The 18,512-nt window shown below is 40.8% G+C and overlaps 3 protein-coding genes across 3 annotated transcripts; all 3 read right to left on the minus strand.

Moving 5' to 3' along the window:
• Nucleotides 1-3,897: 3,897 nt before the first annotated feature.
• Nucleotides 3,898-6,180, minus strand: LOC127350312 (transmembrane protein 275-like). The gene is made up of 2 exons (XM_051376804.1): nt 5,550-6,180; nt 3,898-5,141 (listed from the first exon to the last, which is right to left on the minus strand). The coding sequence occupies exon 2, from the start codon at nt 5,047-5,049 to the stop codon at nt 4,471-4,473; it is 579 nt and encodes a 192-aa protein (XP_051232764.1). The 5' UTR covers nt 5,050-5,141; nt 5,550-6,180; the 3' UTR covers nt 3,898-4,470.
• A 92-nt stretch (nt 6,181-6,272) lies between these two features.
• mknk1 (MAPK interacting serine/threonine kinase 1) lies at nt 6,273-12,506 on the minus strand. Its single transcript, XM_051376802.1, has 14 exons — nt 12,351-12,506; nt 11,708-11,770; nt 11,070-11,172; nt 10,842-10,940; nt 10,645-10,742; nt 10,112-10,191; nt 9,945-10,018; nt 9,727-9,831; nt 9,591-9,646; nt 9,392-9,487; nt 9,095-9,289; nt 8,701-8,865; nt 8,504-8,547; nt 6,273-8,310 (listed from the first exon to the last, which is right to left on the minus strand). The coding sequence occupies exons 2-14, from the start codon at nt 11,759-11,761 to the stop codon at nt 8,091-8,093; spliced, it is 1,389 nt and encodes a 462-aa protein (XP_051232762.1). The 5' UTR covers nt 11,762-11,770; nt 12,351-12,506; the 3' UTR covers nt 6,273-8,090.
• A 389-nt stretch (nt 12,507-12,895) lies between these two features.
• On the minus strand, nt 12,896-18,188 carry mob3c (MOB kinase activator 3C). The gene is made up of 4 exons (XM_051376803.1): nt 17,873-18,188; nt 15,428-16,039; nt 14,212-14,414; nt 12,896-13,344 (listed from the first exon to the last, which is right to left on the minus strand). Exons 2-4 carry the CDS (start codon nt 15,843-15,845, stop codon nt 13,315-13,317), a joined length of 651 nt encoding a protein of 216 aa, XP_051232763.1. The 5' UTR covers nt 15,846-16,039; nt 17,873-18,188; the 3' UTR covers nt 12,896-13,314.
• Between the last annotated feature and the right edge of the window lie 324 nt (nt 18,189-18,512).

Genomic DNA, 18,512 nt, shown 5'->3' on the forward strand with positions numbered 1-18,512 from the left:
TTGCAAATTACAGCTATTTTATGTATTTATCAATTATCAAAGACATATTTTGCTGACAGTAATGTCTGAAGAATCGTGTGATAATCAGCACGAAGAACTGGGGCTCCAGCACAGTAACAATAGATTCAGCGGATCATGGTGTCTTAACAAGAAACATAAACATAAAAGTGACACGATTAATGGTCTTTTTTGCTCTGCCATCGAGCAACGTGACTTTCTTACTGTTTTGTTGAAATTATGAAATTTGCCAACACATACATAGCCTTCACACACACACACACACACACACACACACACACACACACACAGACTAAGAATATCTGATTCAATGAATAACTGTCAACAACTTGACTGTGTGTAGTCATTCATACTGTTACCCCACATTAATGTCAACAATCTCTTCTGTTATCTTTTCTGTTGCTTGTATTGTGCTGGCCTTCAGGACCAGGAACCTTTAGGATGGTTATTATCACAGCAGTATGTTTGTTGATGTTAGAGAAGGCGAGGTATTCACACAGAGGGTACTGGGGACAGGCAGGGACACAGGTCAGGACCTGGTTCATTTTTCACAGTTTCTTTGTCATCAATGTACATAGGAAGTTTTTTTTCTGTCTGGAAAACCCTTTAAATATTTCACATTTCACTTAATACTTTCGTAATTTCACTTTCAAACTTTCACTTTCACGTAATATTTAAGTAATTGTCAAAGTTGTTTGAGAAAATGACTGTAGCTACATTTTGTGTAAACTATGCAGCATTTGTACTTTATATTTCTATATACTATAAAATTGTACTGCCCACCAACACATTGGCCTGTATAGCATTTTAATATTGCACGTTGTATATTCATACTTTGAATCTTTGTATTTTTATGTGAAGATTAACTATATTTTCATCACTATCTTGTTGCTGCTGTTTACATTCCTCCAGACACAAATTAAAATACACTGCAGAATTTATTTCCTGTGTGTATATATATGTATGCATATATGTATATAAATAACTTTATGCAATGATTTATTCTATATGTTATTCTACTATTAATTTAATTATAATTTTCTATGTATGTATATCATGGAGGGACTGTAATGTTTTTTTCATTATACAATCATGTTTTGTATAATTAAAAATATAAAATAAAATAAAATAATAAAATACATTTCCTTGATCCCTGTCCCTTATTATTCTTACTATCATTCTTGTTATTTAGTGCACATTAGCCTTGAAGCAAAGCCTCAATAGTGTGCCAACCTGACCTTGAGAACACTCAATTGATCGATCTGTTCCATTCCTGCAACAGAACATCTGAATTCTAACATCTCTGAACATTCAGCTCAATATTTCAGCACCTCAAACATACACTGCTGACTAACTCCTACAATACCTCTCTAGCTTCAAATCCTAACAACTATTACAAGAACACTGCATCTACATATCTGTTGACTGCATTTACCCACTGTAGAAATGGCAAAGGTGAGGTTTATTTGGATATTGTTGGTTCCAACTCATTGACAATATAGGTTCACACTTGTTACAACTATATGAAATTAGTAATTTGAAGGTCAGAAGACTTCTTGACTGAGCTAAATGTGGTTGAAAAGTGAAAGTATTTAGGTGTTTTACATAATCATTATCTTGTTTTTTTGTTTTGTTCCAATGACTGTATTTCAATGTGAAGCAAATATTAACTACATAAAGAGGTGACAATTAACTATACAGCACAAATACTTTGTTACTAAATTACTTTTGTATATTTACTTTACTGACACATTTTTACTTTTACCCCCTACATTTTTACACCATTATCTGTACTTTCTACTCCTTACATTTTCACAACAGGCTCGTTACTTTAGTTTGAATGCATTTGAGGGGTATTATCAATATGTATATTTTTGTCATCATAGCACATTTTCAATGCATCGTCTGTCATGCATTGGTCTGCATAATTGGACGCTTTACATGATCAAAACAGTGACTCGATCCTATTAGAAGTTAGCTTTGCACAGAAACAGTAGACAAGTCCTTCAGAGACACTTAGAGATTTCCTTTTCCTTTTATACTTATAAATATATATACATTTCAGAGTCTGTAATTGATTTGCTTCTACTTGAGTAAAGAAGTTGAATCAGTACTTCTACTTCTACTTGAGTAAAGAATGTGTTTTGCAACCTCTGGCTACATACTCATATATTTCTAATGAAAGGCCCGAAAATGTAACATTTGAGCATTCAGCTTTCACCATCAGTATGCTGAAGAGGTGTCAGTCTTAAATATCAGTTAGAGCTGGACTGCAGGCACCTTTAAAGCTACAGGAGGTGAATGTTTGAAACTCAAAAAATAGATTTTTGTCTGCACTGTATCTTCATTTTCTCTGACAACATTTGGAGGATGATTTTATAAATAAACTTCACTTTCAATACTTTGCAGCTGCTGTATGTACGCAGGAAACCAGGGGATGATTCCCGGCTCATTCTCTCTGAGAGGCCACCAATAATTCTTCACCTGGGTGCCAAACTGAAGGCTGCTCGTCTTGACCTGCGTTCTTCAAAGGCTGTCCCCAAAGCTGGAGACTTTGAGTGGGAATCCTTCCTCTATGAGGCTCCCAGTGACCCCACTGGTCTGAGACTGATCCTGAAGAGGGTTTCTGGTACTCACTCAACTCAGGTGGCTTCCTCATGTCCCAGTCTGCCTCAGCAGGCTGCCTGCTGTGTGCCATACACTGCAGACAGAGCAAATCCAGGGCTTAGAGACAGTCCTGTCACACAGACAGAAAACAAGACCAGCACACCAAACTGGGATCACTGGATCTGTGCATTTGTTGGTCCTAAAATCCTCTCAAATAACAAGAAAAATGAGAAGGAGGATGTCAAACCATGGGACAGGGCTTCTTGCAGCAGCTGCAAGAGAGCAGCCAGTGACACGATGAATTTGTTTGTATTTGTGAATCCATCCAAACGCTTCTCCAGTGAAAGCTAAGATGAACTTTATCAGTGAAAATAAATACTTAATTTCACACAGAATGTCTGTTTCATGATAATACTGACAGTAAATACACATATCCTGAAGTATTAAACTCAAGATTTATATTAAGTATTGTTGCTAGTTAAATTTTAGACAAGAACACAGTAAAGATATTCCTCATAAATTGACCGTATGGCTCATCTTCCTTTTGAATTCCATTCATAAATCTAATACCGTGTCTCATTCATGTATGTCTTTAAGTGACATTTAGACATAAAGTTGGAGTAAATTATCAAAAAATACAAGTAGGTGAACTGTGAGACTTAAATAAAAGAGTGTAAAGTGTTAAAATACACCAACCTGCAATTCTGCACTAAATTAATTACACTGTGCCATCCTTCAGAGCAACATGACCTCATTACTAGTTTAGTAAAATGAGTGCAGGTTGCCAAGACATGTCACCCTCTTTTTAGAAACACTACGGTCGTGTTTCTGACTCACTAGATAACTACAGACACCCACACTGCCTGCCTGCAACCATTCATAAAGCTTGATTCACACATACACACTATACACAATAGGTGGCAATAACAGCAGGCAGTGGCAGCTCTGTTATCTCTTCCAGTGGTTGAGCCGTGTGTGCGAGGATCACACTGTGTGTCTTGCTGTGTTTGTGGACAGCAGATGTATAATGGTGAGTAAACAGGGCTCTCGCCTTTGCCAGCAGGTGTTGGGTCAGATGCCAAGTGATGGGCAACATGTTAGGAAGGAGCTGTTTGCACTGCCGCGGCTGGCCTTTCTCAGATAACAAATGAATTATCTTCAAACCTGTGTGCATTTCTTATATAGCCTGACGTGTGTGTGCTATTGTGTGTGGTTTTTTTTTATGGTTTTGTTTCTGTCGTTTTTTGTTGAAATAACTGACCAAATAACTGATTAATACGAGTTCAGCTTTATTTATAAAACATACAGTACAATGTCTGCAGTAACATAATAATAATAATAATGGCACTACAACATGAAATACACATTCACTATTTTGTTCCTGGGTTTCCATCTTGACACAGATCTTGACTCACTCACTGCAGCTGATGCAAGCAATTAAAAAGTAACATTATTACACTTCTGTCAAAGTGTGTGAATAAACTGTTCACCAGGTTTACACAGGACCAGCTCTCATGAGTCAGAGAAGCTCGGCTCGACATACTCTTCTTCTTTCCCCGACATATAAGGTGACAACCACAGTCCATCCATAGGGTGTGGCTGCAGGATAATCTAACTTAACTGGATGTTTAATACAACGATAAGTACACAAACAGGCACTTGGATTAAGGTGTCATCTCCTGTTCCTGTTCTGGGAATGTAATGTGCATAATGGGGACTGAGCAATGAATATTCAACATAACACGGTGAATAAGCTACTATCAGGTTTTGCACGACACATTTCTACCCTGTAATCAGCAAAACAATTACACACTCAAACATCCAGGTTGCAGAGGAAAGTCCTTGCTACGTAGAGGAAGTGTTCTGAGCCGCCTCCTTGCTGCCAGAGATCAAGGTGGGGTTATCTCCAATGTCAGACATCTCTGATATGTGAAGCTCAGCGGCTCCATCCTGACACGCTGTAGGTGGAGCGTTGTCTCCCCCGTGGCTGGAGCTGGACTTGTGAGAGGAGGTGGGGGAGTTGGTGGGGCTGAGCTGAACGGCCGTGGTGTCCTGCAGTGTGTGCTCGCTCGTCTCCATCTCAAACGCAGCCGTCCCCATCCGCATCAGCCCCCACTTCTCACCACCTTTAGCCTTGTGGGTCATGTGGGCCGGGGGCCTCCTGCTGACCACACAGCAGGCTGTGAAAAAGGCCAGGGCTATCATTAAGAGAAGAGGCCCGATGATGATGGGTGGGTTAGCACTAGGGAGGAAGGTGCCAAAGGCGAAAGCTCCCACAAGGGTGATGTTGATACCGGCCAGCATGATGCACAGGCCGCAGGCGCAGCACAGGGCTGGGGAGGGCAGGCTCTGGTGCCGCAGGGCGCGCTGCTTGGGGACCTTCTTGGGAGCAGATGGTCTGGAGGTTTTTTCAGGTAGCGCCATGTCTCATGGAGAGCCCTGTGAGACCCGGAGGAGCTGACGAACAGATGACTGACTGATCACTGAACTCATCACTTCAGAGAGTGATGAAGTGGCTGAAAAGAGAGAGAGCGAGAGAGAGCGAGAGAGAGAGAGAGAGAGAGAGAGAGAGAGAGAGAGCAAATGTGGGTTTAGAGGTTTTAAATACTTTAAATGTTTCTGGATTTGGATTTTTTTAAAACTTTTTTTAAAAGATTTCTAAAATGTTATTAATTTCCTCAAAATATTTCCTCATCAGTTACACCCACTGAGAAATGTTTTCACGCACAAACAGCAATAAATGACGCAAAACACTGAATGCATGTGGCCAAAAGTGCAGCTATTACTAATAACAAGAAAAGAATAAGCGACTCTAAAAACACAAAAGCACATTTTCCGACTTGCACAGACAATTTGCACAGGGAAGAAAACCTGAGAACAAGCCCACAGAGACATTATTATCTACCATTCTCAGTGTCACTTACCTCAGATCAGACCAAGAGCCCAGTCTGGTGTTCGTCCGTCCATCATGTAGTGCAGGAGTCGAGGACGCTGGAGGTGATCTGTCCCTCCGGCAGGTGAGCAGCACAGTGAACTGCTGCTCTCACACAGCTCAGTATATTCATTAATGAAGATGGACCGCTGGGGGCGCCAGAGGGCTCAGAAACAAACGGTCCAATCACATCAGGAGCAATAAAGTGAAGTCTTTCCATGTGTCCGCTGGACAAATCAACACTGAGAAATCTCTGAGGGGTCAGTAGAAAGACAAAGACACAGGAGAGGTGGGTTGCTCTTTAAATACAATTTTAAATTATTATAAAAGTAGATCTGAAGGCTCTATTTGCAAAAAAAAACTATGTTTTTGATGCACTCAAGGGAATATTAATCACACTGGTGGCTTTATGGTTTTACATATGAACTCTTTATGTGTTGTAAGTCTTAGAAAGAATCAGGTTATCAGTAGCTAAGTGCTGGACATACTTCTCTGCTTTAAAAGAAGTCTGAACACAAGGACACAGCGTCTGTCCAAACCATCTTCCTTTTTCTTCACCATCTTTTCAGCATTAACCCAGTACAACAGAGCCCTTGCTGAATGAAACCACATTTACTTCGATAGAAAAGAATATATATATATGTTTATAGACTCCTGAATGACCTTGCATGTATAAGGAATACAGTGTTTAAATGATGTAACACAACAGACAAGAGATGTTAAGGATCTTTTTATTGAGAACACAGCATACCAATGAAAATATACTCTACACAGAGCATTATGCATAGGATCCCATAAGAGTTTGTGACAATGGGACTCCTTAATGGCACACCAATTACTGTATCTCATTAGATGCAATTACTAGTTGATGGGGGGAAACAAGTCCTTTATGATTCATAATGCAGTGAGTGGGCTTTAACATAGCAAGTGGATGTTTCTCTGTATATTCCTGCCAGCCTATGAAGGCCCTTAGTTGCTATAGGGATGGGGTGCCCATGGCAACAGTGTGAAATCTGGGGACATGTCAACAAGCAACATATGAAGTTAGCTGGTGAGGTGAAATAGAAGTGATAAGACTGTCATCAGTGACTTCTTTAAAACATAAACGGGATCCTCAACGAAGGAAACAAAAATTAAAAAATCTAAATATTTCTTCTTCAAAAAAAAGGATCTGAAGTAATTATCAGCAACTTGGTGAACTAAAGAAAATCAATCCATTATTCTTTCCATTGGCAAATTCAGAACCAAAAATAGAAAACTGAACAACATACAAATACTTGTATAAAAATAATTCCCCTCAACATCAGTATGGAATCCTCCAGTTTACTACAAAGTTTAACTATCACCTATTCACAAACCCCTTTTAAGTCTCAATAACTACATACAACCAAAACAAGTCATTAGTCAGACTAAAAACACTCCGAGATATCAAGTAAGACGATAAGAAACTAAGCAAGTCTTTTTGGGAAGGCGTACATTTGTACAGTACAAAACGTGCAAAGACGTGGTGCAAAAAAAGAGCCTGAAGTAATGTTGGACTCTAATGAGGATAAAAAGTTATTAAAACCAACCCCTTCAATAAAAATATCACTGTAGGTGTCAAATCCACATTGTTGGCCCAAACTCATCAGTAATGATGTAATATTCTCCCTTTCAGATAAACTAAATAAGTGACTTCTTTTAAAGTATATCAGTGCTACAGGTAGCTTGTGTTGAAGTAAATGATAAGAAATACAAAAAAAAAGGGTCTTCTGTAACTTCAAAATCCATTCACATCCCTGCACTCTCTCTAAGTTCTATGGAGCCTCCACAAGAATGACTAATAAGTAAAATATGGACACTCTCCTATAAGTGTAGTCTATTCTTACACACACACACACACACACACACACATCAAATCACATACACTGACATGCTTATTAAAGCAAAAAATATGAGATAACTCATCCCATTCCTCTGGTGACTGAGAAGCAATAAGTAGCATTTCAATAGAATGAACAAATTCACAGCTGGACAACAAGAAACATTAAATCTATTAAAATGAGAGAATATTGCATTAGGACAGAAACTGTACTGAACCTATGTAATGCTGTGTTGATAATGATATGTACTGATTTGCTGTTTACTATAAACTGCTGGCATTAAGAGTTGTTTCTGCTGTACTGGGGTCATCGTAAATGTCATCAACACTGAATAGAAAATAAATAAATCCGTAAAAATAAATCCAAACATTTTCTCAAACTAAGGCAGCTTAAAACAATTCCTGGACAAATCTCAGGAGTTTCAACTATGTTTTCAATTAGGTGGCAGCCGAGGATTAACTGTTCCCTTGGTGCTCAAACTCTGTCTAGGTGATAAGATTACTGGCCATGGGAAAGAGCCTTAACTCCAAGAACAGAACAGTCACTACTTTTGATACTGTGATCCTACAAAGCTGCCTGTGAAAACAAAACACACACACACACACAAGGTGCAGGTAGAGAGCTTAAAATCAGTCATAAAAAAAAATGACGGGGACTTGGTACTGGTCCCTTCAGGCTGCGAGGTTGTCCGATGCAGGTGCGAAGTCCCCGGTGCGCAGAGCGTTGGACTGTGCCCGTCTGCGGGCCAGCCTGGAGTTGGAAGGAGGAGAAAGCCTCATGGAGCAAACGATGGCTCCGACATCCTCCTGCTGCTCGTCGTGCTGGGATAGCTGCCGGTTAAAGGCGATGGCTTCTGCTGCAAACTGGGTCAGGTCTTTGGTGCTGCTGTTCCTGAAAGAAGAGAAGAGGTAGAAGGAGAGTTGGGAGACAGCTTCTTTTCATTCTTTCCCATGTGTTCTTCCCGCCTACCATCCTGTCAAAAAAGTGTCTATTGCTTTAATCTGAATGTACTTCATCTGTAGAGCATAAAATACTACAATTTTGTTTAAAAATCCATTAGACGTGACTTTCTAAGCAGACATACCTCTGTAGAACATGAGGCGTTGGAAGACCTCTCTCTGGGGCATTCTGTAAAAGAAGAAAATTAATAATTGACTTAAAAACACAGGTTTTAATAAATTAAAAAAAGCATTAGGAGAGTGATACAGTGGTCTTGTATCAGACAATAGTAGAGTACCACGTTCAAAACAGCTATTCTGGTGCCCAGATGTAATAACCTACCCCCTGCACCCATGGGTGCTTGAGGACCTGAGCAGCACTAAGGCGCAGAGTTGCGTCCCGAACCAGCAGCTTGGATATGAGATCCCTGGCCCCCTCTGTGATGTGAGCCCAGTCCTTCTCTGGAAATTCATACTTGCCCTGCTGGATGCTTTCAAACAGGTGACTCTGAGGAAAGAACATTACACAATATCCTTTAAACCTGAAGCAGAATGAAAACACTCTCTTTGGACCAGCATTAGAGTGCCTGTATGTGAGTGTTTAAAGCAGTCAGGACGAAAGAAGAAATCTAGATATCTGGTGATAACTACATGATGCTCCTCTGATAGTGTAATTATGGATGATTAGGAGTGACAGGTGAAATGAGCGAGCGCAGAGGCTGATTGGATGAGCATACCTGGCAGGTTCTGCAGGTTTCTCCGCGGTCCCAGCCGCAGTCGGTGCCACAGTGGCCTGTGAAGGGGGGGCTGCCGCTCAGCAGGATGTAGAGGATGACCCCAAGACTCCAAAGGTCACAGCGCTTGTCGTAGAACGAGGCCTCATCGGTGAACACCTCCACTACTTCTGGAGCCATGTACTCTGCTGAGCCACACTAAGAGAGGGCACAAATAAAATTAAAACAAAGAAGTGTTATACAAAAGATTGATTATGTGTTTGTGTGTGTATTTGCTTTGAATTCAAACCAGACTGTTACCGGTGTGGTGAGCTCTGGAGTCGTTATGGGCGTACAGGCACTGCTGAGCTTCACTCCACTTCCCAAGTCAAAATCGCAGATCTTAACTGGGGACACCTGAGTGGAAAGATGAAGGAAAGACATTATATTGTTATAGTCTATACCTCTAGGAACAACTAAAGTTCTTCTGAAAGCTTCCTGTCCTTTAAAAGTCACTTACCCGATCAGTGTATTCACAAAGGATGTTCTCTAGCTTAAGGTCTCTGTGGGCAATGCCTGCAGAAAAGCACATTGCCACCATTAAAATCCACAGCTATTCTATTTGGACATTGGTTGCTGTTTGGAGGCTGACCAACCTTTTGTGTGTAGGAAGTCAAGAGCTTGGGCAATGTCCCTGACAACCTTACTGGCCTCAAGCTCATCGAAGTGCTTTCGGTTCTGAATGTGTGTAAGAATGGAGCCTGAAGGAAGAGAAGACAATCACATGCAGCAATCAGAACTTGTTTACAGTGAGTCGTCTGGAAGAGCTAAGTGTATGCAGATGTGATTGTTGTTGTTATTCATTTATTCTTACCTCCACGCAGTTTTTCAAATACCAAATAAAAGCAGGCGCTGTCTTCAAAGAATTGAATTAATTCCAAAATGTTCCTGCAACAAAATATTTCCCAATAATTAGAATCTGTTTCAGTCTGTTTTGATTTTAATTTAGTGAAAGACTTTTCTCATCCAAAATGCACTAACCTGTTTCCTTGACACTGGTAGAGAGTCTCCACTTCTCTGAACACTCTGCTGCGACTGTGCCCGGCGCTCTTTTCTATGATCTTTGTAAAACAAAAACACTATTAGCTGCCTGAATAAAAACTGAAACATTTTGTTTGTTATCACACAAGCTAGCATTGGATTGTGTATTATTCTGTTCTGTGCTTATCAGTTTAACTTAACAACGTATTGTGTAATATATTGTGTAATGTATTGTGTAATGTATTGCTGTAGAAGAGCAAGTGAGCTCAACCAACCTACAAAAATGTAAATTCTTTTCACTCTGTACTGTTGTCTGTCTACAAATGTTATTGTTTATACAAATATATATATATATATATATATATATATATAAAAATATATATATATATATAACTATATATATATATATATATATATATATATATATATATATATATATTTATATACAACTTTTATAAAACAGCATCCAGCAAGCTTCAAATCTTACTTTACTGCATTTTATAGGGTGCTGCCAACAAAACATCCGTACTCACCTTCACAGCAAACTCCTGTCCATTCTGCAGACTTATGCATCCTTGAACTTTAGCATAAGCCCCCTGACCCAGCACCTCGTCTGTCAATTTGTAGAGATCTGAAAAAAATGTGACATGTGAGACTGCAGTTTGTGTTTGTGTTATCTTTTGATTTTTATACTGTACAATATGCCTCACAATAATATCAGCTTTATTACCATCAAAAGTGCCTGTGGAGCTGTCAGTTGCTCTCGTTCTTTTCTTCTTCTTTCTTTTAGCTGCATCTGGGATGTTCACTGGCTGGCTTTTCTCCATTTCTGTAGCAACACAGAAGAATCCAAATGCAAGCAAATTAGTTAAACAGTACAGACTCTGCCCGTGTGTCACTGTGTGCACCATAAGATTTAGTAGCCCCAGAGCTATTCTGAATAATACAGCCGTTGTACCTGCTGGGCCCTGGGAAAGGTGCTGTCTGTCCTCTGAAGCAACACCATTCTCCTCCGTTCCCCTGCAGCTCTGCCCCACTTGGCCTACAGCCAGGGAGTTACCCTGTAATAGAGAGAAGGGCCACATGGGAGGGGAGAGAGGGAGGGAAAATACGAGAGTAGCCAGAAAGATCAGGTGGTGTACAGTAGAGAAAGGACATGAAGAAGTACATGATTCTCCCACTTTATTAAGTGTTAAATGGCGAGACATTTCCCCCTAACTTTCACTTATTTAACCATCTCTGTACACTAACACATACAGGTCATAAAACTCTCTTTTACAAAAAATGACTGACTGTAATCATATGGTCATATAACAATATATACACAAGCTTCCTGATTATCTTCCCCTGTGGCAACCTGCCAGAACAGTGGGCTGATGAGACTACAGGAAACAACCCCAAAGGCCTGATCTCACCCTGGATATTACCAGAGTCATTTACACAATCAGTCATAATGCATGACTCATGGAGACTGATGAAAACTTCTACATTTCTGTGCAGATAACCTTGACAGTCTGTGGACTACTTTCCAGCAGCTTGAGCTTATCACGCATATCATGTTTCAGGCCCCAGTATTGAGAACAGTTCACATCCTACCTGGAAAGAGTGCTGGAAGGCTTGCAGCTCTGTCATCATGCTGTGCCTCACCATATCTGCCAACTGAGGGTACAACACAAATATTGAGTTAGTCTGGAACGAACTGCAGCAGCAAATGCACAAATATAGTCGAGAACCAGTCAATTCAAAGTGGCAAGTGACAAACACAAGTCCTTTAAATCACACTGTTTTAATTTGACGTGTACCAGAAATAGTTCCCTCCTTCTTTGACTCTCTAGTGTTTGTTTCGGTTACTAAGTGACTGGACTTCAGCTAGCGTTATACCCGCTGACAGTGATGGCAGATATTTAGCTCGCTGTTGTTATTGTTATGAAACTTGCTGGTTAGCAAGTGTGTACCGACTGCCAGTGCTGCGGCTAACAATAGCCACGTCGTTGCTTAACATGAGCACCGTTGCTACACAAATCTGGGCACCTTTAGCAAGAGGGAACAATGTATACAGGAATAAGCAGAACATTAGAAAAGCGTTAACTGCTGATTGTGAAACCCGACGTAATGTTAATGCCGTTAGCACCAGCTAGTTAGCTTGTCCTACCGATTAACGTCCATTCACTAGTTTGTAGCGAACGGACGCTCGGGTGCCGTTAAAACAATTAATATAAATGCAATAAACACTTCTAACCTGGACTCTCTGCGTCCCAAACCAGCCAAATCCCCCTCTGTCAAAGCCTCTGACAGCTGATGTAAGCGTCCATTGCTAGCTGAGATCCATCAGTCAGACGGCTAGTGACGCACAGGGCGGGAAAACACATCAACAGACGTTGGCCCCGCCCACTTCTGCATACCGACTCCTCCCATTGGTCGAGAACGCGGTTACCGCTGCTACGTCACTTGGCTCGACTCCCCGCCACGCCCCACTCCACGTAGTGGGGATTTTTTGTGCATGATGGTGACGTTTATTTACATGTATTTCAGAGGTTTGGCAGGTCAGCACTGCCGAGAGGAAGTACGGCTAATGTCACATATCTACTATACTTCATCATGATACGTGTTTAGATTATTAGAACACTACTTTTATCTGGTGAAATTTCTCTTTGGGTGGTATTCATCTTGTTAATATGCTGTTTTCTTCACAGTGTTTATTCTGATAATCAAAACAGAAAAGTCATGAGCCAAGTACTACATATTTTTGTGTTGCAGTACAAAACTTAAAATAAAAAACACTGATCATTTCGAGGCTGCGTTTTTATATTCAAACTATAAAAAAACACTGACATCAAATTAAAAAACAAACTTCCGTTCAGCAAAATAGGACTCAATGGTAAATAAAAAGGTCAAACATAAACATACATGCACAGGAGGAAAGAAAAAGCACATGAGTACAGGAGTGTATTATACACAAATACAAAGTCCTATAATATGGCATCAAGCACCATAATTATTGAAAGTAAAAACCTCTGTGAAGGCACAGTGCCACCATCTGAAGAAGTGTGGTAAATTAGCAGGCCTTCCCAGTTATGCTTAGAGGACCACTCATTCAACTTTATGTAAAAATTGTTCTTTGTTCTGAGTGTTTTGAAGCCGCCGATTTCTCACGGGGCTCAGTTATCGTCAAAATGTAAACTCCTTTGTCCATGTGGTTTTGTTTAATTGCATATCTTCTCTGTCATCTCTTTCTGTAGGAAAAGAAAACAAAGGACATGTTTAACACATCAAATTCATATCGTATGTGGAATGAATGATTGTTATGAAGAGCGATTGTTACAATATGAAGAACATTAAAAGTTGTTCTTATGAGACCAGCAACAAAAAGAATTGCCTTGGGTACTAAAGGTGGGGTGATAAAACAGGGTCTTTTAGATGTATCTTTTCTGTGTTATGTTGACATAAATGCCTCAGCCCAGTTTCACTTTGTAAGGGGAATTACAGCCTCTGGGCTAATGTAATGATGATAACTGAATCTTTTTATTGACACTTGGAGCACCATTCTGCATCTGCTTATATGTGATGGAGGTCCCTTTGTTGGAAAAAATCAACATCTATACAAACTCTGCCTCTTTACATGATTGCATGAAATCAGCAACTTCTCTTATGAGGGTTGGGTTGCTTCAAACCAAACCATTTTCTATAAAGCAGTTAACAAGTTTCTTTCATGACGGAAAATTGGCGGGGAAAGTGAATGCTGATTCCATTCCTAGTGTCAAATGGAAAAATGTTATTATCTGCAGGAGAACACAGTTGATGTGTTTTATGCCCACAGTAAAGCTGAGTAATTACGTAGTCTGTGTGGCTTCAGGAGACACAAATGGCTGATATTTAATTTGTACTGCATGTGTACTAGCTGGGAAAACATGAAGCTAGAACTCAACCTCACCCAGCATACTGCACAACAAGGTTACAGATGGCAGCGTGGGTGATATTTTCTGCTATACTGACAGTTATGAGAGTGATACTGACGACCCTCCCGAAACGTAACATCTGATCCTCTTTCTCCTGCTCCCTGTCGTCACCCTCACACATCTGAAGTCACTCTATTGTCTCACCAGGGGTTCCAGTTCAGAGTGATCAATGAGGTTGAACTCTGATATGAAGTAGTAGTAGTGCTTGTAACAGGTGTTGATGTGGGCCTCTGCACCCATGCTGCAGATGCTGTCAAAGTGATGGATGTAAACATGCACAAACACCCTGAAGAGACGGCTCAGGATCTTCTTGCACACCTGCTGGAAGTTCTTGGGGAAAGGTACACCTAGTATGAAGAAAGTAGACAAGTGTTAGAGAAATTAAGAGACTCACACCTGATGAATTGTTTGATTAGTCCTGAGACAAAAATGAAATCCTTTAAGATAACTGAAACCTATCATTTAGCAGATTCAGTATTCTTGAAGTAATATTATTTCTCCTCAACAGAGTCAATCTTTGAGTCGCAGACAGTGTTTGATGAAATGTGATTTGCATGGAGAATGTAGGTCAGTGACGAGAAGTAATTCCAAGAACAAAACCTCTTACATTGACGCTTTTAGTCAGTATATGACATAATAAAACTGAATAGATCTATCGCCAGTTGCAGGATCACTATGTCTTTTATGGATAAATGTGTCAGGAAGTCACCAAAGCCACTGTGTTTTCTCAGCAGTGAGAAATAAAACAACTCCTTGAAGCTATCCCATCTATTGAATGGGGGCACATTAATGAGGGGTGCTTGAGCCCTTCTGAGAGGACTGTGGGGAAACCCCAGACAGATGAGTTTGGGAACCACAAGTCTTATTATCACTATATACATCAATGTATGGCCTTGTAGTCCTGCTCAGGGCCAAGGGGATTTGTGCATATATTAAGCAAAAGGTAGGGACAAATGATCAATCTTTCACAGGCTAGCAAATACACAAAACCCATTTATGCCTATGGGAAATTCACCTGCATGTGGGGACCATTTTGGTTTCACTGCTAACTGCTGAGCCACCCTTAGCCCACTCCTGCATTATGCATGCACCTCTAATAAATGTTGATTGTCAAATCTGGTGCTGAGATAAAATAGCAACACAGTCAATCTCCTCTAAATGTCAGCCTTATTGTTTAATTAACCTCTGCTTGAACTTTATCATCCCATTTGAGATGTTAATGAAGGGGAACAGCCCTGCACTCAAGGCTGACACTTCGGCATTGATAAAGCACAACATCAGTGCAGAAAGCAGTCAATCATGTATTAGGTTACACACTCAATAATAGTCTGACGACTTCATTTGTAGACTCCTCACACACCTACTCTGGTGGGGAAGATGTCTTCATTATTGATGAGTGACTCTATCCAGTCCATCAGCAGGTTCATGTACTTGAGAGCGGGCAGCTTGGTGGGTTTCTTGTAGTCGTCGCCGTCCTGCCACCTGTACTCGTACCTCAGCCCCCCCGACATGATGGGACACGTGCGCTCCGTGCAGAACTCGCTCATCGTGCCATAGATTAAGTTGATCCTGTTGAAGAAATCCACCACATGAACAGCAATCCAATCGTTGATGTTCTCCCCCTCTGGCAGCTGAACCACTTTCCTCAAGTCCAAGCCAGACTTTAGCGAGGCCTGGGCCTTCTTGTAGAGTTCAAAGCGCTGGGTGCCCGGTTCAAACCGCTTCCTTGGCCTGAATGTTTTGTCTTTGCTGAACACTTGTCCAAGACACAACGCCATTGACTCAGTCGTTTCCCCTGAGATAAGGGGAGAATAAGCTCTCCAGAATAATAATTAGTTTTGCGTTGGATAAAGCGTGACCTTCCTGAGAGACAGAACCAGGATGGTTTCAGCTCGGAAGACAGGTCACAGGAGGTCAGTGTCTGTCGTGTCAAGATTGCAGGGAGCTCTTGTTTTTAAATGGCGGGACGTTTCTGTGAAGCAGAACAACAAGAGGAGTTAGAGGGTTAGGGTTATCCCTTTCCTGTCAATCCACTGCTTTAGGCCAGAATGACCAAAAATTGCATATGCCCAAAAAAATCTAAGTTATAAGTACAAAACCATACATATCATTGTCAGATCATTTACAAAGAGAAAAAACAACCCAAAGTAGAGAGGCATGACATCAAATTTCACAACTCAAACATTTTCAAAAACTGGATCATTAAAATGACTCATGTAGGCCTAAGTACACACTGCACAGAAAACTCTACATGTTTCCTCCAACTATAGACAAACCAGTGAGTTCATCCCGAATGTGCCATTACTGCCTCCACTGCTCTGTGGGACCCAAATGACCTTATCACAAGACATCCAGTAGCACCCACTGATATAAATAGCAGCAGTTTCAGTTGGTTGTGGTAAAATTCAGGCCACTAGAGTCAAGCATAATTGAGAAAATGAATGGCATGCTGCGACTCACTAAACATTGAACAATTCTAGAGAGTGTTGTGAGAGAGAATGTCCACAGTACAGCGCTCACTTTGCTCAGATACAGCATTATGACTCTCATTCCAAACATTGGGGTTTAAAAGTAGATGCTATGACCACCAAGTTTGGTGTAAAAATACTGAACATGAAAACTGATGAAACCCATAGACTGTCAGTTCCCCTTCTGGGAAATGAGTCTAGGGATATGAAACACAACCAGTACATTATTGGCAGATGATGGTTTTCCCCTGATAGCTATTAACCATCTGGCAGATAATACACACTGATCAGGAGCATGACCTCACTGATTGGTTATAATAATAAAACATAAATGAATTAGCATTTGAATATTAACTGAGTAGGTAATAGGAAAATAAGGTGGGCAGTTATTTAGAAATAAAGTTTAGGTACATCACATATTGAAAGGTTTACACTTGATTGTGTGTTACACTCTGCTGAGATGTGTGTTTCTGTTCAGTACATTGGAAGACTATAGCATATGTCACTTCCACAGATTTGACACAGTCATATTCAAGTGACCGTGGTTGCAACATGATACTATATCCGCATTTGTGTCCCATTTTGTGCTGCCGGTCTCAACGTTTCCTGTGGTAGTTTCTGTGTGACTTAAATTAGCAGAAGTTTCTGCCTCTGCATTTATCATATGTTCACACTTTATAGACCAATCACTGATACGGGGTGTTTGTTGTGAACTTTTGTTGACTGAATACCTCATTTCTACAGACTCCTCACATGACTGCTTAGAATTTGAGGAAACAGTGGTGATTTAACAGCATTTGATATATGAGAAGGGTACTTTTTCTTTCCACTAGTACTCACAGTCTGCCTGATCTCATTTCAAAACTCACCACTGGGGAACCATGAATACGTGGTCATGAGATGAGCTCTGAATGTGTCCATAACAAAAGAGCTACAGAGGAAGGCTTATAGCGTTTCATTCAATGCTCAGTTCAGGGAGACATAGTTTCAGCCACACATTAACCTGGACACTCTTATTTACTGAAGACAGTAATGACTTGGACAGAAATTGGGCATGGACTGGCTTTATTTTTTCATCACTTTACGTCTCACTGCATGCCTCAACAGCTTCGAATGAAGCATGTCTGATCACGCACTGTTGGCATACTTTCACGGTTGTTATGGAATTTGCCTCTGGGTCTGCAGACCTACAAAAGTCCTCTCCAGACTCGACACATACATGAGAAAGAAAAAAAAGACAGCACTGCAAGTCGCAGTAACCAGAAACAAAGGAAGAGTCCAAGTGAGATCAAAACAAGAGATTACAGAATGGGGGAAAAAAGCTGTCTGCACTGTACCTGGCTGAAATCCTGCAGCGGAGGGTCTGGAATGTGTTGGAAAGTCGTGGGAAGTTCAGGGAAGATTTCAAGCGCCAGACGCTTTGACTTTAAACTCCCTGTAGAGGACAGTTGCTCTGCCCTCCTCTATCTCCTCTGGATCCTATCCCTCTCTGCCGGCCACTAACAGACCAAGAGGCTCCAACTTCACTCAGCAGCACAGACAACACAGTAAAGAGAGAAAAAGTTGTTTGGCTTCTCTTCCTGTGGGTGATGTCACTTCCTGACTTTGTCTACTGGGCTCTGCTGTCTATGTGTGTGTGTGTGTCTGTGCTTGTATGTGGGTGTGTGTATGGAGGACCTATAAATTGAAAGAGTAGAAGGGCTGGAAAAGGCCTTTCCAAACCCCCACTCAGCCCTCCCTCTTTTCCATTATTTTTTCTCTCCTCTCATCCTGTAGGCAGAGCAGTCAGCCCACTTTGTCCCTCCAAAGCCCAGCCCTCTGGTAAAGGTCCTGAGAAAACAACCCGTCCTCTTCAGCCACATATAGGACAGAGGGAGCAGAATGATCCCACAAACATTTCTGGATGTTTGGCAGTCCATGTGAAGTCTCAATAACATATCATTTAAATTCTTGGCCTTTTAAAGATATTGTCGTTGA

The sequence above is a fragment of the Dicentrarchus labrax genome, unplaced genomic scaffold (assembly GCF_905237075.1).
Source record: "Dicentrarchus labrax unplaced genomic scaffold, dlabrax2021, whole genome shotgun sequence".
Taxonomy (NCBI): domain Eukaryota; kingdom Metazoa; phylum Chordata; class Actinopteri; family Moronidae; genus Dicentrarchus; species Dicentrarchus labrax.

Bases quoted from the DNA above. Each gene is read 5' to 3' on its own strand.
- LOC127350312 (XM_051376804.1), bottom strand. From the start codon at position 5,049: ATGGCGCTACCTGAAAAAACCTCCAGACCATCTGCTCCCAAGAAGGTC.
- mob3c (XM_051376803.1), bottom strand. From the start codon at position 15,845: ATGGCGTTGTGTCTTGGACAAGTGTTCAGCAAAGACAAAACATTCAGG. The intron at 14,415-15,427 runs GTGTGTGAGGAG...TCTTCATACTAG, and splicing joins CATCTTCCCCACCAGAGTAG to GTGTACCTTTCCCCAAGAAC. The intron at 13,345-14,211 runs GTGAGACAATAG...CTTTTCCTACAG, and splicing joins ACTCTGAACTGGAACCCCTG to AAAGAGATGACAGAGAAGAT.
- mknk1 (XM_051376802.1), bottom strand. From the start codon at position 11,761: ATGGTGAGGCACAGCATGATGACAGAGCTGCAAGCCTTCCAGCACTCT. The intron at 11,173-11,707 runs GTAGGATGTGAA...TCTCTATTACAG, and splicing joins CCTTCCAGCACTCTTTCCAG to GGTAACTCCCTGGCTGTAGG. The intron at 9,647-9,726 runs GTTGGTCAGCCT...GCTTTTCTGCAG, and splicing joins TGACTTCCTACACACAAAAG to GCATTGCCCACAGAGACCTT.